The sequence below is a fragment of the Hemiscyllium ocellatum genome, chromosome 2 (assembly GCF_020745735.1).
Source record: "Hemiscyllium ocellatum isolate sHemOce1 chromosome 2, sHemOce1.pat.X.cur, whole genome shotgun sequence".
In the NCBI taxonomy this organism is placed as follows: domain Eukaryota; kingdom Metazoa; phylum Chordata; class Chondrichthyes; order Orectolobiformes; family Hemiscylliidae; genus Hemiscyllium; species Hemiscyllium ocellatum.
In genome coordinates, this window is record NC_083402.1 from 141,170,534 (window position 1) to 141,194,720 (window position 24,187).

The 24,187-nt window shown below is 39.9% G+C and overlaps 1 protein-coding gene across 5 annotated transcripts in view; it reads right to left on the reverse strand.

Annotated features, from left to right (window-relative positions):
* Positions 1-355: 355 nt before the first annotated feature.
* Positions 356-24,187, reverse strand: part of fsd1l (fibronectin type III and SPRY domain containing 1-like) — a 59,204-nt gene continuing 35,372 nt past the window's right edge. For 3 of the 5 annotated variants that reach the window (XM_060840824.1, XM_060840787.1, XM_060840815.1), the window contains 6 exons: positions 19,992-20,121; positions 19,388-19,420; positions 15,565-15,662; positions 14,162-14,413; positions 5,375-5,463; positions 356-1,613 (listed from right to left, as the gene is read on the reverse strand). In XM_060840824.1, coding sequence (XP_060696807.1) covers positions 1,491-1,613; positions 5,375-5,463; positions 14,162-14,413; positions 15,565-15,662; positions 19,388-19,420; positions 19,992-20,121 — 725 coding nt within the window. In that variant the 3' untranslated portion in view covers positions 356-1,490. Of the gene's footprint in view, positions 1,614-5,374; positions 5,464-14,161; positions 14,414-15,564; positions 15,666-19,387; positions 19,421-19,991; positions 20,122-24,187 lie in introns of all 5 variants that reach the window. The other 2 variants (XM_060840805.1, XM_060840796.1) reach the window with 2 other exon arrangements.

The following is a 24,187-nucleotide window of genomic DNA, read 5'->3' on the forward strand; positions in this document are numbered from 1 at the left end:
TGCAGGTCAGGTGAATTGGCCATGCTAAATTGCCCATAGTGCTAGGTGCATTAGTCAGAGGGAATTGGGTCTGGGTGGGGTTACTCTTTGGAAGGTCGGTGTGGACTGGTTGGGCCAAAAGGCCTGTTTCCACACTGTAGGGAATCTAAACTAGAAAATGAAGTTGCCTGAAAATATCAGACTGACAAAATAATACAATGATAAATTAGATCACTGGCTTGAATTTACATTAGGGTTAAATCAATACCCAATAAAAGGCAGTCTTTAAATTTTGGAATGTAATCAGTTATATGATACAAAATCAAACTATCAAGTAGATTAAATTTCAAATTATACATTCAACAGGCAAAAAAGATTAAAAGCTCTCAAATTTATTTACTAGACCAAGATATGTCAGTCAAGACGTTTTTAAAAAAAAAACAGTATACTCTTATTGCTGACATAACCTTGGAGGAAAACAGACTTCATAGGCACTGTTAGGGAAAGGTTCGTTCTCTGTGCACAGTGTAAAGAGCTACAGATTTTTTTTCCAGATCAGGTTGAGTAGTTGTACCATTCCATCTTTATCAACAGCATCAGTACATTCTAATACAAGTAATATACATATTTGGATTTTTAAACTGTTAGCATTGATCAGTCCTATTTAAGATGGACTGTAAAACATACTTACGAATTCCAAGAGTTGTTCTAGTGGCCATGTCCAATTCTGAATTCTATCTACCTGGAAATTTAATTGTAGTGTTGCAAACACTGTGCTAACTGCAATAAAGCACCTTTACTGAGCAAAGTAGTGTTTAATAGATTCTCATTCTAAATAATGAAAGTGCTCGCTAACAATTATTCCAATAAATAGCTTATTGAGCTATAGTTCTGTATTCCCTGTGTATGTACCTCATCATATTACTTTTAATAAGGCAGCTTTACACATCATGTACATACAAAAGGGAAGTTTAAAGATTATGTTTTGGTGTTATCAGCATACTGGTACAATCAAGGCCTTCAGTTCTATTACCAAACATTCCAATCCAATAGGCTTACTTCCCAGCTAAACACCCTGTCTCTGAACTTAACCAAGGTGTGATGTACCCTCCAACTTATCTATAAGAAGTCAGTTCGGTAGGTTAAACCACGGAATTACCTTCAATCCTTCTGTAAATTTTACATGTTCCTTCCAGCTAAAGCAACAACAGTATGGGTGCAGATGCCACAATGACTAAAACCCTGAAATGTAGTGCATGTACACGACACAAATGTTTTTGGAAGTTCATGAAGACAGTAACAACAGATGGCTGACTACAGATGCAACCCTGAGTTACAATACAGAACATTGCTCGTATATTACACAAAATGTTTGCCGTAACTGGATGTAAAAGGAAAACCAGAATGATAATGGTCTGCTGTAATGATGCATCCATTTCTTACACAGCACAGATTTCCAATCAATGAGGAATTAAAACCACATCACTAAGTAGATTAGTCTCACAGAAAAACTATTGTGCAAGCCCAGTTAAACTGTTTTCAGAACCACCCAATCCACCGTCTCCTTTCTGCAAGGATTTTATAGCACTCGGTACTTGGAGTCCTGTGTACAAGTTTAGACCACCACACCAGACCTGTAGGGGGAGAAAAAGTCAAAATAGTTTCCTAAAATATGAATGAGAACATGAGCATACTAATGCACTTGAAAATTACCAAACAATATCATTCTGCCAAATGTATTCTCAACATGACTTTGTGCGTGGGAAATCATGTCTCACAAACTTGATTGAGTTTTTTGAAGAAGTAATAAAGAGGATTGATGAGGGCAGAGCAGTAGATGTGATCTATATGGACTTCAGTAAAGTGTTCGACAAGGTTCCCCATGGGAGACTGATCAGCAAGGTTAGATCTCATGGAATACAGGGAGAACTAACCATTTGGATACAGAACTGGCTCAAAGGTAGAAGACAGAGGGTGGTGGTGGAAGGTTGTTTTTCTGACTGGAGGCCTGTGACCAGTGGAGTGCTACAAGGATCGGTACTGGGTCCTCTACTTTTTGTCATTTACATAAATGATTTGGATGCGAGCATAAGAGGTACAGTTAGTAAGTTTGTAGATGACACCAAAATTGGAGGTGTAGTGGACAGTGAAGAGGGTTACCTCAGAATACAACAGGATCTTGACCAGATGGACCAATGGGCTGAGAAGTGGCAGATGGAATTTAATTCAGATAAATGCGAGATAAATTTGGGAAAGCAAATCTTAGCAGGACTTTTACACTTTATGGTAAGGTCCTAGGGAATGTTGCTGAACAAAGAGACCTTGGAGTGCAGGTTCGTAGCTCTTTGAAAGTGGAATCGTAGATAGATAGGATAGTGAGGAGAAAGTGAGGACTGCAGATGCTGGAGATCAGAGCTTAAAAATGCATTGCTGGAAAAGCGCAGCAGGTCAGGCAGCAAAGAAACAGGAGAATTGACGTTTCGGGCATAAGCCTGAGGAAGGGCTTCTGCCCGAAACATCGATTCTCCTGTTCCTTTGATGCTGCCTGACCTGCTGCACTTTTCCAGAAACACATTTTTTAAGATAGGATAGTGAAGGCGGCATTTGGTAAGCTTTCCCTTATTGGTCAGAGTATTGAGTACAGGAGTTGGGAGGTCATGTTGCGGCTGTACAGGACATTGGTTAGGCCACTGTTGGAATATTGTGTGCAATTCTGGTCTCCTTCCCATCAGAAAGATGTTGTGAAACTTGAAAGGGTTCAGAAAAGATTTACAAGGATGTTGCCAGGCTTGGAGGATTTGAGCTATAGGGAGAGGCTGAATAGGCTGGGGCTGTTTTCCCTGGAGCATCGGAGGCTGAGGGGTGACCTTATAGAGGTTTACAAAATCATGAGGGGCATGGATAGGGTAAATAGGCAAAGTCTTTTCCCTGGGTTCAGAGAGTAAAGAACTAGAGGGCATAGGTTCAGGGTGAGAGGGGAAAGATTATAAAAGAGACCTAAGGCGCAACTTTTTCACACAGAGGATGGTACGGGTATGAAATGAGCTGTGAGAGGAAGTGGAGGAGGCTAGTACAATTGCAACATTTAAGAGGCATTTGGATGGGTATATGAATAGGAAGGGTTTGGAGGGACATGGGCCAGGTGCTGGCAGGTGGAACTAGATTGGTTTGGGATATCTGATCGGCATGGACGGGTTGGACTGAAGGGTCTGTTTCCATGCTGTACGTCTCTATGACTCAATGCTGCTCATTTTATTTGAAAAAAATGGAATTTGTTCCTCATCATTATCTTCAAAAATATGTATCATACAGCATATACTAGAGTCTGACAACCACCCATCATACGGTCATAGAATATTTACAAACATTACTGTACAGGAGGCCATTTTGCCCATCATGCCTACAGAGGCTAACAAATAGTTTTCTGGCCTAACTCCACTTTTTGTTTCTTAGCCCATAACCTCAGATATGCATTTGAATGCTGTAATCTACAAAGTCTTTTTTTAAATGTTGAGATTTCTGTTCTCAAAGGCAATAAGTTTCATATTCTGGTACCCTCTTGGAGAAATATTCCCTTCAAATAACCTCAACTTTCTAACTCTTACACTAAATCTCTGCTACCTGGTTATGGAAAACTGAGTCTTTCTATTCACCATCTAACCCGCAATTGCATCTTCCCTCAGCCTCCCCTGTTCCAGAGATGACAACTTTAGCCTATCCAATCTTTTAACGATCAAATTTCCCTGTCATCGGGTGTAATTACATCTTTCCAACTAACTTTAAATTCCTTGGCTGGTAAAGGCCATAATATCCATTAAGCCACCTTGATCTTCCTATCTACCTGTTCAGTCACCTTCAGAGATCTGTGAACATATACTCCAAAGTTCCTCTATACTTTTTGTTTCCTACCATTTGTTGTATTATCCCTTGCCTTGTTAGCCTTTCTCAAGCATATGCTCCCTCACTTCCAGATCGAGTGCCATTTTTACTGTTCTGTTCACTTCACCAATCCATTAATACATTCCTCAATGTATCATTACACAGCTGATTTATTCATTTTCTGCAAATTTCTTAAGCATATCCCTTACATTGACTCCCAATTATTGACGTATACCACAAAACTGAACCTGGTACCACACATGTAGAGATGCACTGGAAACAGCCACGCAGTTAAGACCATATATTGACCATTACACTTGTCAGAACTGAAAATGTGTTGCTGGAAAAGCGCAGCAGGTCAGGCAGCATCCAAGGAACAGGAGATTCGACGTTTCGAGCATAATTCCTGAAGAAGGGCTTATGCCCGAAACGTCGAATCTCCCGTTCCTTGGATGCTGCCTGACCTGCTGCGCTTTTCCAGCAACATATTTTCAGCTCTGATCTCCAGCATCTGCAGACCTCACTTTCTCCTCATTACACTTGGCATCCAGCCTGATGCAATTTTGAATTTATATTGCCTAACAATCCTATCCAGTCTAATGTGTGGGATCTTATAAAAGCCTTTCTAAATATGTATGGATTTTGAATACACAAGCCTCATTTACACTTCGTTACCTCCTCAAAGTTCAATATTACTCAGTCACAAACTTACTTTTAAAGCCTCACTGACAGGTGACTTTCTTGTCTTTTGAAAATTCAACTTGTTCCTCAAATTTTTCAGATCATTTTCTTAAGGCTGGACTGAACGGCCTGTAATTGCTTCATCTATCCCTTTTCTGCTTTTATGAACAATGGTACAATATTAGTTTCTTCCATTGCTCTGATATCACACCTGCAGCCAAATTGTTTCCCTTAAGAGCAATACAAACAAAGCTAATTCAGAGAACTATACAAGGCACTGGCTTGAAATTTTTAAAAATACGAAAGCAGCAAGGAAGCATTAAAAATTGACAAGTAAAATTAGAAAAAAAAAATTAGGTATGGGGATTTATCACTTTGAAAGATATTATATTCCTAACAGTGTGTTTATGTAATACTTCATTATTTATGTCCATCTCCCACTCCTATTCTTTTGTGAAAACAGTAGCAAGGTATTCACTAACCATTGTAACACTCCCCACATGCAGGTTACTCTTATTCTGCGAGTTATCCTTTTGCTCTTAACACATTTGCAGAAAAGTCATATTTTCCCTAATTTTAATTGCTAATTTTTTGATGCTCCCTTTCGGTTTCCCTAACTTTTTAAAAAGTTTCACCCCAATGCCTTCTATAGTCCTCTCATGAGCTTTGTTTTGGTCTCAAGATTAAAAGCAGTCTAATTTTCATGCACGTTTTGTAATTTTTCTTTTATTTTTACCATTAGAATTGTTCAACACAATAAGCTTTTTTTTAAACAACAGTTCACAAACCCTTCCCAAAACTTGCCCTTCTCCATACTGATTACTTACTTACTTACCATAAAGGCCGGAATTACTGGTTGAGTAAACTTAGTCTTGAAAGTATGCAATAACTGTTTTGTATCAGCGTTATAAAAGGAAACATGGCCTACAAACAAAAGCAAAATGTGAAATTACATGTGGACATTTCAATTTATTTTTCTGAAACAGACTTCATACTTGACTCAAGAGCCATCAGGTATTCAAGTTACCACAAATATTTTAGCTGTTGATGTCTGGCAGTATTCTCACTTCACCTTGAACTGCAAGTTAAACCCCACTTCAAAACTTGAACACAATATCAACCATTGACACTGGAATGCAGCACCCAGGCATGGCTGCATTATTGGAAGTGACATTTTTCAACTGACACATCAAAGCATGGTCCCATCTGCCCTCTCAAATAAACACAAAAAGATCTCACAATATTGTGTCAAAGACCACAAGAGACATTTCTCTCATGCCCTGGTCAATAATCACACTCAAATAACATCACAAATCAGATTCACCATTCATGACCAAATGCAAATTAGTCATTGCTTCAACAAAAATTTCAACAATAATTTAAAATTACATGGCCAGAACAATGGTGCAGGAGGGAGAGCTTTATATACTAGGACTGGCTCTGGAAATGTTGGCACTTGAATAAGCCACACAAGTTACACCTGAACACAGCTGAGACTGAGTTCTTTGCAGGATTCTTTGCCAGTGCTAATAGGATGGCTTTAAAGTAACTTGGTGGCAGCGTGGAGACCAAGGGAGAATAGTAGTGGAAGAGACGAAGGTTCACAAAATACTTATGAGATACAACTGACACTAGCATGGGGCAAATTAGAAGGTGAAACTAGAATGAGGGAGAAAAACAAAGCCTAAATCAGAGATACTATACATATGTCTGAATGAATGGCATAGAGTAAATAAGGTGCAAGTGGGTACTGCAGCTGCTGGAGATTAGAGTAGTGCTGGAAAAGCACAGCAGGTAGGGCAGCATCTGAGGAGCAAGAAAATTGACATTGCAGACAAAGGCCCTTCATCAGGAATAGAGTAAATAAGATTGGGGACTTGCAGGTGCAGATTTCCATGTGGGATTTCAATGTTCCAGCGAAAACAGAGACCAGGCTCAAGGAAGGGCAAGACTGGGTATAAAATATTCCTAAGTATAAAGGTGTTCAGGAAAGGTAGAAAAGGAAGGACAGACGACAGTATTGGTAAAGGAGTTGCAGTAGAATTGTCTAAGGACAGCACAGTAGTACTGAACAAAGCTGATGTCTCAGTGGGTTCAAGCACAGAATCAATTCGGCTAGAACTAAGAATCAAAAAAGGGGATTAATGCATTGCTAGGTATACCCCAGGCCATCATTGTGCGGAAAGGGTGCAGTAGATTAAGTCCAAAGGTAAGTTAAAGAGATGGTAACATTTTATGAATGCCAATATTCCATTTGTCCTCTTCAACTATTTTCAGCAACTGCTGTTCAAGGACAGCCAGGTCTCATCACATCTCCCTTTCCCATTCTATAGCCACTTAGATAATAATCTGACTCATGTTTTTGTGCCAAAGTGGATAACTTCAGAGTCATGCGGCACTGAAACAGATCCTTTGGTTCAACTTGTCTATGCCAACCAGATACCCTAAATTAATCTAGTCCCAGTTACCAGCATTTAGCCCACATCCCTCAACTCTTCCAATTCATATACCCATCCAGATACTTTTTAAATGTTCTAATTGTACCAACCTCCACTACCTCCTCTGGCAGCTCGTTCCATACATGCACCACCCTCTGCATGAAAAAGTTGCCCCTTCGGTTCCTTTCACATCTTTCTCCTCTCACCTTAAGCCTATGCCCTCTAGTTTTGGACTCCCCTGCTCTGGGGAAAAGATCTTGAAAAAGATCAAAGCCCCTCATGATTTTACGAACTTCCATCAGGTCGCCCCACAGCCTCCGATGCTCCAGGGAAAATAGCCCTAATCTAATTCAACCTCTCCCAATAGATCAAACCATACCCCCAATCCTGGCAACATCCTTGTTAATCTTTTCTGAACCCTTTCAAGTTTCACAACATTCTTCCTATAGTAGGGATACCTGAACTGTACACAGCTTTCCAAAAGTGGCCTAACCAATGTCCTCTACAGCCACGACATCACCATGCAACTCCTATACTCAATGTACTGACCAATGAAAGGCAAGGATACCAAACCTCACATTTATCCACATTATACTTCAATGTTATGCGTGTGCCCACCTCACCCAACTTGTCTAAGTCAGAGAAGCATCGCTGCTCACTCTCACATTTGTGTTAACTACAAGGAAATGTTGCCCACTAGGTAATGACGCTCACTTAACGAACCATCGCAGGCATGATAGGCCAAAATGACCTCTAACATACATGGTTCTGTGTTGTTTCTAAAGTGTTTGAGCTCCTCTGTAGTCATGAAAGATGCTACAGACCCTAAATCTTTATTTAACTCAATTGATAGCATCCATGAATGTGATAAAACACATTACGGAAGCAATCAAAATTTGACATATTGGCTATGGTATATTTTAAGGAGGGGCTCAAAAGTGTTTCAAGGACTCTACAAGGACTGAAACATGCTGGTCAACCCAATTACAGATACTTAAATTCCTAATGAGCCTTCCCTGATTAACTAATCCTAATCGCATATTTTTCTATTCTTTTTACTCATGCTTCTCAAACTTCCCTTCAAATGTTCCTACCCTGTTTACATCACCTAAAAGTTTCATTCTTACCACTGAGCAGAGAAATTTCTCATGCAACTTAAATGGAGAAAACATGACTGATCTTTATGACCTTCAGTTTTCATTGCCCCCTTTTAGTGGACTTGCATATGGACTGTAGCCTTCTAATCCTGTGGTCCTTTATCCCATTCATACTTATTATCTGTGCAGTTTGCAGCCTCTTTCTTTAAACACTGAACACCAGCTCAAACTAATCCATATTTGAAATTTAATTTGTAATGTACAGGCTGATTCTACAAGAATGTTGTGCTGCATTGCCCCACATTCTGTTGTATTAACTTCATTATCAAAAAGATGTGCATAAAAGCTTTACTAAAGAAATTCCAGAGCTACAGGAATGTTCCTTCCAATTAATGTAATTTTCTTTCCTTTGCATATTTAAGGCTTCCTTTTTTTGTTTTCAGGTAGCAGCTTACCTGCTATTGCCACAGTTTCTCATCCCATCTCCATTCAATTCATCCTGTCGGACCAGCTGTCATTTAACTTCCCCAGCCTTGCACCCATCACAGATTTATCTTTGCTTCATCCACGAATTCCTTGCTCAAATCTGATACCTTTCCTAGGCCTGACGAAAGACCACTAACCTGAAATATTAACTCTTCTATTCCTCAGATATGTTGAGTCCTCCAGCATTGTTTAATTCTATTTTGTAAGCAGGTGGTTTTGGTAGTGGAAAGGATGTAGAGTGGAAGTTTAATTCAAGGTCTAGTAGGTTGCCAAGATTATGACCAATCTAGTTCAGCCTCAAACAATGATCAGGGAAGATAATCAAGTTTGTGTCTACAGTCTAAATAAAATCCCCAAAAAAACTGCAGATGCTGGAAATCAGAACAAAATCAAAATCAGAAATTACTAGAAAAACACAGGTCTAGCAGCAACAGCCATGGGTGAAGTGCCAGAAGACTGGAGATGGGCTCACAATGTACTGTTATTCAAGAAGGACTACAAGGAAAAGCCAGGGAACTACAGCCTGATGAGTCTGCCATTAGTGGTGGGTAAATTGTTGGAGGAGATTCTGAGATCTACATACATTTGAAGAAGCAAGGACTGATTAAGGATAGTCAGCATGGCTTTTTGCGTGGGAAATCATTTGTCAGAAACTTGATTAAGGATGTGGCCAAGAAGGTAGATGGGAGATATCGTCTACATGGACTTAACAAAAGCCTTTGATAAGATTTTGCAAGGTAGACTGCTTAGTAAAGTTAAATCACGTGGGATTCAGGGTGAGCTTGCCAATTGGATACAAAATTGGCTTGACAGAAGGAGACAAAGGGTGGTGGTGGTGGAGTGACGTTTTTCAGACTAATGGTAACCAGCTGTGTTCTGCAGGGGTTGGTGCTGGGTTCACTGTTGTTTGTCATTTATTTAAACAACCTGGATGAGAATTTAGGGAGTATGGTTATTAAATTTGTGGATGACAAAATTGGTGGCATAGTGGACAGTGAATGTTACCCAAGATTACAAAGAGATCTTGGTTAATTGGGCAGGGGATTGGCAGATGCAGTTTAACTTGGGATAAATGCAAGGTGTACAGGACATGTCTGTTGCCAGCAATGTGAACCATTTCAGGCTTGAAAAGGCAGATTAAGCGCATATGAAGTATTGCAGCAAAGGAGCTAGCTTTGTAGTTGAGATTTCCACTTATTTCCACAATAAGAAAATGACCAAACCCCAATTTTGCCAGCACAATGACCTAGAATGAACAGAGGATGGGTCTCAAAGAGAATAACTCAAAGGGGATATAATGGAAGGTAAGTGAGAAAGATGCAACTCAAGACTAAGGTCAAGGGTGGGGCGGGGAGAAAATTAAAGGAGGTTTGTCTTGGTGAATTCAGACGCAGGAGACAAGAGGCAGAGCCAGTGATTTGATGGTGTCAATCTTAGTGACAAAGATACCCATGTGTTTCTGGTATTTCATGCCAGAGGAGAAATGGGAGAAAGAATCAAAGTGATTTATATTGAAATGAGAAGTTGAGATTTGTTATAGCAATCCAACACGATCTTGAAACAGTGAGAGGTAGAAAAGTAGACTTGCATTTCTTTAGCACTTTACACAACAATCAGAAGCTTCAAAGTGATTTACAGCCAAGTGATATTTTTGATTCATAGTCACTGCTGTGATGTAAGAAAGGCAACAGCAATTTGTTCACAACTCTCTCAAAACCTGTTTATCACGTTGCTATTTTATTTTACTGACACTGAATGTGGAATATTTTTGACCATGATACCAACAATAAAAGCTCTGCTGAAAACTGTGTTGTGGGATCTTTTACATCCACCTGAGGGAACAGATAAAAACTTGGTTTTAATTAGTGATCTAAAGCATGGCACCTCCAAAGCAGCAGCACTACCACAGTGTCAACTAGTTCTGGAGTGGGATTTAAATCCAAACCATGTGAATCAAAAGCAAGAATGTTACTAACTACACCTTGGCTGACAGAACTTAGGTGAGAAACACAATTGTTTTAATGGGGACAAAAGTATGAAAAAATTGATTGAGTAGACAGGAACTGCAGAAATGTTGTGGCCAAAAACCAATAAGTAGCCACTGTATGCAACTTTATTCCAGAAAGTAATCAACATGGCATCATTATGTGGAGGGAGAGATTAGGAAAGAACAATACGACATTCAGACAGGATATTAAGAGTTGAGATGGAGGTGGAAATCAGGAAAGGGGCCCCTCAAAGATCAGCAAGGCAGCCATTGCGGGGAGCTGCAGGAGATGGGGGGGGGGGGGGGGGGGGGAGATACTAAATGAGCAAAGGAACTTCGATTATCCGAATATCAATTATGTGAATGGATTATCAAAGGGGATCTCAAGGTCCTGATGGAAATATTGGTCAAAGAGCTGTTTCAATCCTGATTGCATCTTTTGTTTACAGGTACAATGATTAAAAAGGAACTCGGCTCACTGAAATGCTGCAGAGAATAGTCGTGGACGGTCCAGGCACTGCATCCAAATGACTGACCCTCGTGCCTCTCTCTCTCTCTCTCTCTCCCCCGCCCCCAACACATTCCTGGAGTTCTACACAGGGGTGAATCCTAAACCTCCCTTCCACTGATAATCACTCCAACATTGACCTGTACAGGGCAAAGGTAGAACTTGTCAAAAAGTTGCGCGCGCGCGCTATTTGGAGACTTACCCCACAAATGCAGCAGCAGTCTTACTGTTGGTGTACAGTCCAGCTGCCCTGGGTGGGGCTTGGACGCCAGGTGGGGATGGATAGGGAGGGAGGGGGATGAGCGGGGGCAGAGTTGGACGGGGTTGGGGTGGGCGGGGTCGGAGAGGACAGGGCTGGGCGCGGGTGGGGTGGGAGCCGACCGGAAGACGGGCTGGGGCAGGTTGGAGGGGTGGGGTCTAGCGTGCACTGAACTTTTGCCTCAACTCCTACACAGGGAGCAGATTTCATAGAAAACTCAATTCTCCAAACGAAATAGTTCCCGCCCATCTCATTTGGATAATCGAGGATCCTCTGTATTTTGCATCAGTGTTTACTGTGGAGAAGGACATGGAAGATATAGAATGTGGGAAATAGATGGTGACATCTTGGAAAATATCTATATGACAGATGAGGAAGTGCTGGATGTCTTGAAATGCATAAAGGTGGATAAATCTCAGGACCTGATCAGGTGTACCCTAAAACTCCGTGGGAAGCTAGGGAAGTGATTGCTGGACCTCTTGCTAAGATATTCACATCTTCAATAGTCACAGGTAAGGTGCCAGAAGACTGAAGGTTGGCTAATGTAGTACCACAGTTTAAGAAGGGTGGTAAGGACAAGCCAGGGAATGAGCCTGACGTCGGTGGTGGGCAAGTTGTTGGAGAGAATTCTGAGGGACAGGAATTACACATACTTGGAAAGGTAAGGACTGATTAGGGGTAGTCAACATGGCTTTCTGCATGGGAAATCACGTCCAACAACTTGACTGAGTTCTTTGTATAAGTAACAAAGAGGATTGATGGGGGCAGAGCAGTGAATGTGATCTATATGGACTTCAGTATGGCATTCAACAAGGTTTCCCATGAGACACTGGTTGGCAAGGTTAGATCTCATGGAATACAGGGAGAACTAGCCATTTGGATACGGAATCGGCTTGAAGGTAGAGGTAGAAAGTGATGGTGGGAGGGTTGTTTTTCAGATTGGAGGCCTGTGACCAGTGGAGTGCCACAAGTAGTGGTGCTGGTCCACTGCTTTGTGTTATTTTACATAAATGATTTGCATGCGAGCATAAGAGGTACAGTTAGTAAGTTTGCAGATGACACCAAGATTGGAGGTGTAGTGGACAGCGAAAAAGGTTACCTCAGATTACAACGGGATCTTGTTGAGATGGGTCAATGGGCTGAGAAGTGGCAGATGGAGTTTAATTTAGATAAATGGGAGGTGCTGCATTTTGGGAAAGCAAATCTTAGCAGGACTCAATGGTAAGGTCCTAGGGAACAAAGAGACCTTGGAGTGCAGGCTCATCGCTCCTTGAAAGTAGAGTTGCAGGTAGATAGGACAGTGAAGGTGGTGTTTGGTATGCTTTCCTTTATTGGTCAGAGCATTGATTATAGGAGTTGGGAGGCCATGTTGCGGTTGTACAGGACATTGGTTAGGCCACTGTTGGAATATTGCATGCAATTCTGATCTCCTTCCTATCAGAAAGATGTTGTGAAACATGAAAGGGTTCAGAAAAGATTTACAAGGATGTTGCCAGGGTTGGAGGATCTGTGCTATAGGGAGAGGCTGAACAGGCTAGGGCTGTTTTCCCTGGAATGAAGGCTGGGGGTGACCTCATAGTAGATAATAGAATCATGAGGGGCATGGATAGGATAAATAGACAAAGTCTCTTCCTTGGGGTGGGGGGAGTCCAGAAATGGAGGGCATAGGTTTAGAGACAGAGAGAGACAGAGAGAGACAGAGAGAGACAGAGAGAGACAGAGAGAGACAGAGAGACACAGAGAGACACAGAGACACAGAGAGAGAGAGAGAGAGAGAGAGAAAGATATAAAAGGGACCTAATGGGCAACTCTTTCATGCAGAAGGTAGTCTGTGTATGAAATGAGCCGCCAGAAAAAGAGGAGGAGGCTGATACAATTGCAACATTTAAAAACCATCTGGATGGGTATATGAATAGGAAGGGTTTAGAGGAATAGGGGCCAAGTGCTGGCAAATGGGACTAGATTAGATTAGGGTTATCTGGTCAGCATGGAGGGGTTGGACTGTTTCTATGACTCTATGAAGAATGCAACATCACTATTGCAGAGACTAAGGAAAGAAGTGAAGATGCATAAGTGAGCCAAGCTGGCAGGGTAGTTACCTGGACAGTAGAGAATTTATAAAGATGAGAGGGATAGAAATTGATTAAATACTTAGAGTAAAGGATGGCAGGGGAATAGAAAGATAAACCATAGAATGATTTAGCGATGGGGGCCACATAGTCACTTGCCTGTTTGGACAGACAAGTGATGGAAAGGAAAGCCAGATGGGGAGGTTTCAGTAAGGGAGTAAAAGGAGTCAGTATCCATCAGCTACGTACCAGTCAAGGCCACGAGATCAATATAAATCATCAACAGACTCAAAAATGGCAAGGATTTTGTTTGCACATGAACAGAAATTCTGAGTACATCATTTAGAGACATGGTTCATACTAGGAGTATTCATAGGGACAGAGTTAAGAGGGGTTTGTGGAATGTGAAGGTGGTCACATGTCAAGATGAACCATCAGTCAATACAGTTAGTGGGAAGATTGGAAAGATTGTATGATGGGATAGTAGGGTGATTGCTGATAAGGAGAAAGCAGCTGCTTCAATAGATTCTTCAGAGAATGCCAAATGATGTCAGAGAAGAAAACTGTAGCCATATACAAGGAATCATGCATGCCTGAGATATATGCCGGAGAGAATGAGGACCTACACTTGAAGCTTACCAAGTTATTCAGTTAAAGCCATCAAAATAATCACCTGGCAGATAGCAAAGCAGTAGTTATAATGGGAAAAAAGATGGATTTGCTTTGTTTAAGGATATGAATAATACAATATATAATGTCTTTTAAAAAAGAAAGCTACCTCCATCATAGTCGCAGTATACACCTATTTTGTCTGGAACCTGTGCATCCATGAATTTGGCTTTATTGTTGTGTTTAGCAGCAAAGGATGTCTGTAGCCAGTTGTTAATGTGAATACACCATGAAGTGACAGTCTTCCCTAGTTGATCAAATTTTCCTAGATTTCTGTAGGACACGCCTATACTATAGGATTTACAGTCCTTTTGAGACTTCACTTCCCAATAATGCTGTCCATTTTCAATCAATGCATCTCCTGTGAAGACAAAAGGGTTTTTAAAAGGAAGCATTATTTTAATTTTTAGTACCTTTCACAAATGAAATATCAAGTCCTACTATTGTGAACAGAAAAACCAAGAAAACATCTTATCCAATCATCCACGTCTCTTGAAAGTACATAATAACTGCTCATATCTGCATCACGAAAGACCAATAGTTATAAAGTTGTATTATTTTTAGCTTGGAATAAAGAAACCAATAAGAACGATCTCAGGTTTACTAACACTGAGCCAGAGATTTTTAGCTACAGATACTTGGTTTCAGACTGATCTCCAATATAGTCAACTCCCCCAAATGTAGATAACTCTAAAGTAAAAAAGGATTGCTGTTCTCTAGCAAAAAAACAAGTTAGCTTCAGAATAATGCACAGACCACTAACTACTCTCAGAATAAAAGAAAATAAATGCAACTCTCGCAGATTTTTACTCAACAAAATGAACTTTACAAAGCAAAATAGTTCTACAAGCTCAATAATCACTTCAATCTAGAAAAAGTCACATTTAGGACTTGCAAGAACCAATGCAAATTATTTGCAGAAAGCTTCAAAGTCCCCATTCCCGACCACAACTTTGAATCAAAATAACATTTTTGCATAAGTATTTCTAAAATCAATATTATTCCTTCAGAATAAAAATGAAAAGTGGTTGCAGTGATTCTTAAAAAGCACAATATTGGCAGTATATACAGTACCACGTTTGCAAAACATTGATAGCACAATTCATCTTTTGGAATTTACAACATTTGGAGCAGAAAAATCGATGGACAAGTACAGAAATAGAAACTATACATTGCAAAGTTGGCCACTTAAAAATGAATGAACTTCTCAATCAAACACTTCCTCAGATTACTTTTCTAGTTCTTTAAAATTCCATGTGCCTCCTTCACATTCTTGGACATTACAATGCACATGTTCACCAAACTCTTCATAGAAGTTGTTATATCTATATTGCCCTCTTAGCTTCCATCTTCTAAGCTTGATGCATGTTCTTGCATCTATTGTGTAGGTTAATAACTTCTGATAATAGTTAACTTATTAGACAATATTATATGAAAGTTAAAAATACATGACGTGAAACACTCAGAATGGAAAGTTACAACAGCCATTCTTATATATAAAAATAACGTTACCTAAAACTGTATAAGATTCACCAGTAAAACGATCTCGGTTACTTCGTGCCGATGCTGGTCGGCCAGAGACAGATGTTCGTTTTGGAGACGGTGTGCCACTTCTACAGAATAACGGAAGGAAAGGAAGGTTAGTTTACATTCAGTAATTACAGTTGAAGTAAAGTTAACAGTAAATTATACAACTGAAGTGACAAGCCAAGAGGCACTTACATTTTAATTTTGAGATTTGCGAAATCACCTAAAAATCAAAATCTGCCATTCACCATGTAAGCTGTTAACTTTCAACCCTGCTCATTTAAATGTTTCATAGGTAGAAGAGGTCACAGCAATATGAATGAATAGCAATAGCTGCCAAAAAAAACCCCACGTGTACTGTAAACACTTTTGCTGCAAGTAGCTTCAGAGGGCTTTATTCAGATTACTAAATAGTCATCTAGTTATAGGAAGGATATTAAGCTGGAGGGGGTTCACAAGAGATTTACCACAATACTGCCAGGTATGGAAGGTTTCAGTTATAAAGCAAAGCTGGATAGGCTAGGACTTTTTCCACTGTGAGCATAGGAGGGGGAGAGGCAACCTGCTGAAAGTTTATAAATTAATGAGAGGTATAGGTAGAGTTAATGATCATTAAATCTCCTATCCTAGGGAAAAGACAAAGACTAGGGCACATTTCTAAGTTGAAAGGAGAGAGATTTTAAAAAGACGAGGGGCAGGTTTTGTTTTACAAAGAGGGAGTTCGTATGTGGAATGAAATTCCTAAGGAAATGGTGGATGTGGGTATCATTACAATATTTAAAAGACATTTGGAAAGGTTTGGAGGGATATGGGCCAAACTAGTTTAGTTTGGAACTAGGTTCAGCACGGACAGGTTGGACCAAAAGGGTCTGCTTCCAGGCAATGTAACTCCATGACTAGGACTATATCTGGAGCAGGCCATCAGCATTGATAACACTTTAAAGAAGCCTCTCTCAGCTTATACATATTCTGTTTCTGTAACTAAACTTTTAAGTAATTGCCAGAGGGCAAAGATATGAATTATTAATTCAAATGTTTGATATTTCGAGTAAATAACAAGTGGAGTAGAGCAAAAAGGGTGCATGCACGAGTGAACAGAAAACAAATGTATAACGTTTGAAATACAAAAGATACTCACCAAAAAGTTAAGGAGGAATTCGCAGGAAAGAAAGATTAAAGAGAAATTAACATTTTGATTTGATTGATCAAGAGCTATCTAGAAAGTGTTCACTTCATCCCAAACGCACAAGCATTTAACCTGGACAGCTAACAGACATGCTGCACTTTTGTCCACAAATGTGGACACACAGGTGTCCACAAAGAAACATTGCTCAACTGAACATCAGTACTCATAATTCCCCATTTATTTGCCACTGCTTGTTTAATATCAATATTTTTTAATGATACCCTCAACTCAGGACTTCATTTTTGCCTCATACTCTCTATTAAAAGTCTGCCATTAAAATATAGTGAAGGATGGACAGGAGAAACCAATAAACTGTGTGACGAATGGTGCTCGTTATTAAATCACTACAAATGAAACACTATATGCTTAGAAATGAAGTGAAGACTCCATCCATCAATTAGTTGTTTTCAGACAATATACATATTTGAAGCTGTAAAACAAGCATTAAATCAGGAAACAAACTGCAAAGGTTAGGTTTAGTTCACTGTGGGAAACAGACCAGTGTTCCTGTATTTAGTCACTTACAGGATAAAGCACAAGCAGGTTTTATTTGCGGCATGCTTTCAAATATGAAATAAAAGTTTAATGCAATTATTTAGAGAACTTATTCACCATAGCAGAAGGCCTGATAACCACAGCTACCCTTAGATAGTCGCTGCTCAAAACATTTTGTACAATGTAAACCCTTCCTGAATTGTTTTGATTAGGTATGAACAATTCTACGCCAGCCTTAACATATGGGGGAGGGCAAGCAAAATATCTTTGCCTAGATACAGGACCACTTGTTTACAACATGCAAAAGAAAATTCCAACAGTATGCTCTGATCCAAAAAGATTAAAATATTTTAAAAGCATTCTGTGTCTTAACCATTTGAGGACAACAGTATATTTTCTACTCCTGATTAGCAAGGCTAGATCTCATGGAATACAGGGAGAACTAGCCATTTGGATGCAGAACTGGCTCAAAAGGTAGAAGACAGAGGGTGGTGGTGGAGGGCTATTTTTCAAATTGGAGACCTGTGACCAGTGGAGTGCCACAAGGGTCTGTGCTGGGTCCTCTACTTTTTGTCATATACATAAATGATTTGGATGCGAGCATAAGAGGTACAGTTAGTAAGTTTGCAGATGATACCAAAATTGGAGGTGTAGTGGACAGCGAAGAGGGTTACGTCAGATTACAACAAGATCTTGACCAGATGGGCCAATGGGCTGAGAAGTGGCAGATGGAGCTTAACTCAGATAAATGCGAGGTGCTGCATTTTGGGAAAGCAAATCTTAGCAGGACTTATACACTTAATGGTAAGGTCCTAGGGAGTGTTGCTGAACAAAGAGACCTTGGAGTGCAGGTTCATAGCTCCTTGAAAGTAGCAGGTAGATAGGATAGTGAAGCAGACGTTTGGTATGCTTTCCTTTATTGGTCAGAGTATTGAGTACAGGTGTTGGGAGGTCATGTTGCGGCTGTACAGGACATTGGTTGGGTCACTGTTGGAATATTGTGTGCAATTCTGGTCTCCTTCTTATCGGAAAGATGTTGTGAAACTTGAAAGGGTTCAAAAAAGATTTACAAGGATGTTGCCAGGCTTAGACGACTTGAGCTACAGGGAGAGGCTGAACAGGCTGGAGCTGTTTTCCCTGGAGCATCGGAGGTTGAGGGGTGACCTTATGGAGGTTTACAAAAGTAAGAGAGGCATGGATAGGATAAATAGGCAAAGTCTTTTCTCTGGGGTTGGGAAGTCCAGAACTGGAGGCATAGGTTTAGGGTGAGAGGGGAAGATATAAGAGAGACCTAAGGGGCAATTTTTTTTCACACAGAGGGTGGTATGTGTATTGACTGAACTGCCAGAGAAAGTGGTGGAAGCAGGTACAATTGCAACATTTAAGAGGCATTTGGATGGGTATATGAATAGGAAGGGTTTGGAGGGATATGGGCCGGGTGCTGGCAGGTGGGACTAGATTGGGTTGGGGTATCCGGTTGGCATGGATGAGTTGGACCAAAGGGTCTGTTTCCATGCTGTACATCTGACTCTAGGACTCCAAACAATTTATTCCAAAATTTAAAATTTTTAGAAATGAAAGAAAATACATCTTTAATCAAATGAGCTTTCATTTTTTTAAAAACTGCTGTTTCAACACATAGAAATGCAATGCAAAATCTGCAAAACAGTAATTTTCACTCGTAATACAAACAGAAAATGCTGAGTGTTGTTCAACCAGCTGTTATCATGCATTTCCAAAGTAATACAGAATAACATCTAAAAGAAAAAATACTGGGAACTGCAGAATGCATTCCTACATAGGAATCAAATTCTAGTTAATTTCACACATTTATTGGTTAAAAAGAGATCATGAAAGGAACATTACTCATAGTGTGGCTTAATATTGAACCTTAACAATCAGAGATTAGCTTAGAAATGTGAGATTGAGATCCCTGCGCTCAGAGTTAAAACAAAGATAGGTTTGTGCAACTCAAGATGGGTACATTTAAATCCACAAGGAAACTGAAAGAGTTGACAGCGCTAGCAGATTAGTTCCATACTATTTCCATTAGAAGAAATGCAAGTATGGTTATCAGTGTGCTGCTGCTACCAGTTAAACTCAAAATAAGCAACTACTGTATTTCACCTCATTTTGTTCTTCTTCAAAGAAATCTGGCCACTAAGAGAGGAAGACAAGCAGATTAGCAGCATACATCATGTAGACACTTGGAAAATTCAAGTGAAAAATCCTCTACTTCCTCCTCAATATCATTTTTAAAATTTTAGTTTCTGCTGTGTTAGGATTTGCTTCAATAACAAACTTAAAATAGATTTCCCCTCAGATTTACAGCAAAGGTACAAAAATGGAGTGGAAAAGTCCAAGGAAATTCCCAGTGATTGCCTGTAATTGCATTTGAGTAGAGGGATTCTGCAAGCCTAGGCAAACAAGGAAGACAAATGCTTCCTGCTTTAGATCAAACATTCTGAATACTAGAAACATTCACTGTATTGTACCCAGGGTTAAAGTTAGTTATTCCAAATAATCACATTTTAGTACAATAAACCCACAGGATTAATTCATTTCATTACAAAACTTAAATAACAATTTCATTGTAGTAATATTTCCAAAAGCTTTATTCACACAATAACTTCTCCATGCAGTAGTATAGATCCACATATTATGATCTTGGAAAAATGATTAGGTACAAAAACTTTCTTGTCCTAAATAAAAGGTATAGCGAAACGATTACCTGCCCTTGTTTTCTTTCCCTTTTATTCTACTCTCCTGCCCTTTTCCACCCGAAGAATCCCACTCAACAGTGAAATCATCAACTTTTAAGTTCTGGTGTGAAGTTGTGCCATCAAAGGTAAAATTGAAACCTATGGAAAAAATAGCACAAACCTAGCTTTTATTAATATTTTAAAGGTATCAGTAAATATGTTACTCGCATTTTTAAAACTTCACTTCTTTTAAATATAAAGTCATTGGTGTAAAATATAAACTTTACAATTATACAATGTAACACTGACAAATCTGGAGTAACAACACTCCCTTGAAGAGGTCAAGTGTATACAATAAATAGGTTAATAGCCAAATATAAATAGACATTGTAATCAAAACAGCAAATCAGAGGCCTTTTGCTTTATAGCCTCAGGAAACTGAAACCCTGGGCAAGTATGGAAACTTTATTTGAGTGGCATGGTGGAAACATAAACATCATGGGGGAGGTGGTCACACTGCAGGTTAGGTGCAAGCAGGCAGATAGGGAATGAGTGACCACCTGACAGCTCTAGAGGGACAGGCATGCATTGCAGGAAAGTCCAGAGGTTCTGCTAACGAACCAATTCTCTGTTCAGGATGACAATGACAACGGATCTTTGGGAGTGCACAGAAAACCAAGCTCATAGCACCACAGGTTGCGCAACTGTACAGGATGGGAGGAAGAGGTGAGGAAGGTAGTGCTGACTGGAGATTCTTTAGTTCGGGGAACAGAAATACATTCCTGCAGCTGCCAACCCAACTCAGGGATGTGCTACGGTCAGGAATGTTACAAAACTGTTTGTGCTCATCCAGAACAGTCATACATCATAGTCCACATTGGTGCTAACACTGGTATGGGAGGTCCAGCAATCAGAATTTAGGAAATAGGCAGAAAATTAGCAAGCAAGACTTTGAAAGGCTGTAGTTTTCATAATTTCCAGTGTCATGTTCAAGCGAGTACAGATATATGACAGATGATGGCTTTAGAATCGTTGCATACTTTCGATTCCTTTGAGGCTGAGGAGGGGAGAATGAGGACTACAGATGCTGGAAATCAGAGTCGAAAGTGTGGCGCTGGAAAAGCACAGCAGGTCAGGCAGCACCTGAGGAGGAGAATCAATGTTTCGGGCATAAGCCCTTTATCAGGAAGGGTTGAAGGGCTTCTTGATAAAGGGCTTATGCCTGAAACGTCAATTGTCCTATTCCTCAGATGCTGCCTGACCTGTTGTGCCTTTCCAGCGCCACACTTTGACTTTGAGGCTGATGACGCCTGTATATGCTGGATGGGCTGCATCTGAGCAGATGTGAGAGTGAGTTTCCTGCAAGGTATTTCGCTTGTACTGTTGAAAAGGGTTTAAATTAACTCAGCAGGAACTTTGAGAATATAAGAAAGTGATTACTACAGTGCATCAAATGTGTGGCGTGGCAGACAATACTAAAGAATAATAAGTTAATAGATGATGTCGAAGTAAGGTTGAAACTAATCAAGACTAAAGCAGGATTACTCTACATGCGTATGAATGCATGAAGTACATTTAATAAGATTGGAAAGACACAGATGGATCATGATATGGTGGTGAAAAGAGATCCATTGAAGGAAAGAGAGATATGGATGTTAAATATTTTTTGGTTATTTTTGGTATTCAAACAAAAAGAACTACGGTGGTGCTTTTGATGAACGAGAAAGAGGATGCTTCAGAGGGATCAAGAAACTAGTGGGCTAGATCTAAGGAATTAGCAGTGTGCAATACTTGCTCACAACAATAATTAGACCTCCACATATTGGGAAGGATATGGAGGAACAATTCTGCAAGGAAATTTCACAGAAATACAAACATCAGAGTAATTATAATGAAGGACTTCAAATGTCTGTATATCAATTGAGATAGTAGTAACGTACAGAGCAGTGGCGAACAAGCCTTCCTATACTGTGTTTAAGAGAATTTCAGGCACAACGTGCTTCAGTCGAAGTAGTAGTACTGCTGGACCTCTACTTGGAAATGGTAGGCCAAGTAGACCAAGTGACAGTGGACATATATTTCTCTCTAATTTTATTTTCTACTGCACAGACTATCAAGCTCTATGATTAGCAATGAACTCTGGAACTAGAAGCCAATGCATTAGCATGCTGATCAGCTTGCATGAGACCTCTTAGTGAAGGCACAGACATGCAGAGGGATTTTACTTAGAGGTCAACAATTATTGCATCATGGGTTTAGGCTGATGTCCAAGGCAACCATAGGATATGACATTAGTCAATACAAAGCACGAATAATCTACTGGTGAAGAACACACTTCAATGAGGCAAGAACAGAGCTGGACTGGATGGACTGGGACTGGGTTGTCAGACAAACAGTAACTGAACAATGGACTCAGAAGAAATATGGCTTGGATGCAGTCAGGGAAAGATGAGGCAAACAAATCCAGAGCTCCCTAGAAGGCAAGGAAGATAGAAATTAAGTGAAACTAAGTGTGCTCATGTCAGGCATCAGGTACTAGATACAGTTCAGAACCAAACTGAACTCAGTGAAAGGCTGAAGTGTTTTTTATTTTGAAAGCTTAAAAATACTAAACTGATACGTAAGGTTCAAGTTACAAAGGTGGGTTGGCTAGGACTTTTTTTTACTGGAGCGCAAGAAGTTGAGATGACCTTATAGAAGTTTGTAAAATCATAATGGGTATAAATAGGGTTAATAGTAGGTGTCTTTTCCCTTGGATGGAGGATTTCAAGATGAGACAGCACATTTTTAAATCTCTCTCCTCACTTTAAAAAAAGACATAAGGGGCAAATATTTTACAAAAAGAGTGGTTTGTATGTAAATGAACTTCCTGAGGAAGTGGTGGATGTGGGTATTATTACAATGATTAAATGATACTTGGTTAAGTAAATGAATAGGAAATGTTTGTAAGGATATGGGTCAGGAGCAGACAGATGAGACTAGTTTATTTTAGGATTATGTTTGCATAGACTGGTTTCACCAAAGGGTCTGTGTCTGTGCTGTATGACTCCATGACTCTGACTACCTTCAGAAGACAGATGAGAAAACAAGCATGAGAAGCAAAGACAAAAAAGGCTGGCAGCTAACAAAGGAAATGTCGAAGTTTTCTTGAAGTGCACTTACGCGCAAGCGTGGTAAACTGAGTAGAGCCAAACTAGGGACTTAAAGATTTATGCTTAGACAAGAGGCATGTCTAGGGTGTTAATTGAATATTGCGCATCAGCGCTTACCTACAAAACAATCATAACCAGAATGGGTTGATGGAGTAGGAAATGTTAGTCACTAAAATTTATCAAGCAGTAGTATTAGATAGTTAAAGTTGATTAGACACTGGGGCTGGATAAGACGCACTCAAGGATACCAAAGGATATGAGTGTGGAAACTACAGAAGCACTGGAAATAATCTTTACATCGTCCCTGGATTCATGGCTGGTACTGAAGACTGGAGAACAAACATTATGTTCTTATTCAAAAGATGCTGCAAGATTAGCCCAGCAACTATAAACCATTCAGGTAAAAATTGTAGAAACAATTAAAATAAACCAAATAACTGTAGATGCTGGATATGCTGAGGCATAAGTTATTGAGTCATACAGCATGGAAGCAGAAAATTTGATGCAATTCGATAGCAGTGACCAGACATCGCAATCCGACCTGGTCCCATTTGTCAACATTTGGCCCATATCCCTTTAAACCCTTCATACCCATCCTTTATACCCACCCAGATGCCTTTTAAATGTTGTAACTGTACCCACCTCCACTACTTCCTCTGGCACCTTATTCCATACACTCACCACCCTCTGTGTGAAAAAGTTACCCCTCAGGTTCTATTTACACTTTTCCCCTCTCACCTTAAACATAGGACACCCCTATCCGAGGATAAAGGCCTTGGATATTCACCCAGTCCATGTGCCTCATTATTTTACAAACCTTTACAATGTTACCCCTCAGCCTCAGGTTTCAGATTCTAATTTTGAATGGCCAGACTCAAATTGTAGAATAATGCCATACTTGACATACTTGGCAAGTTATTCTTGTCTGGCCTTACATCCACAACAATGGAAATAGTGAAAAAAAAGTCCAAATTTCCAGACTGTGCACTGTGTCCATCCAAAGCCTGTCCTAAAGTTTACTGATCGGGGAAAAAATAGGCAAAAGTGAGGACTGAAGATGCTGGAAACCGGAG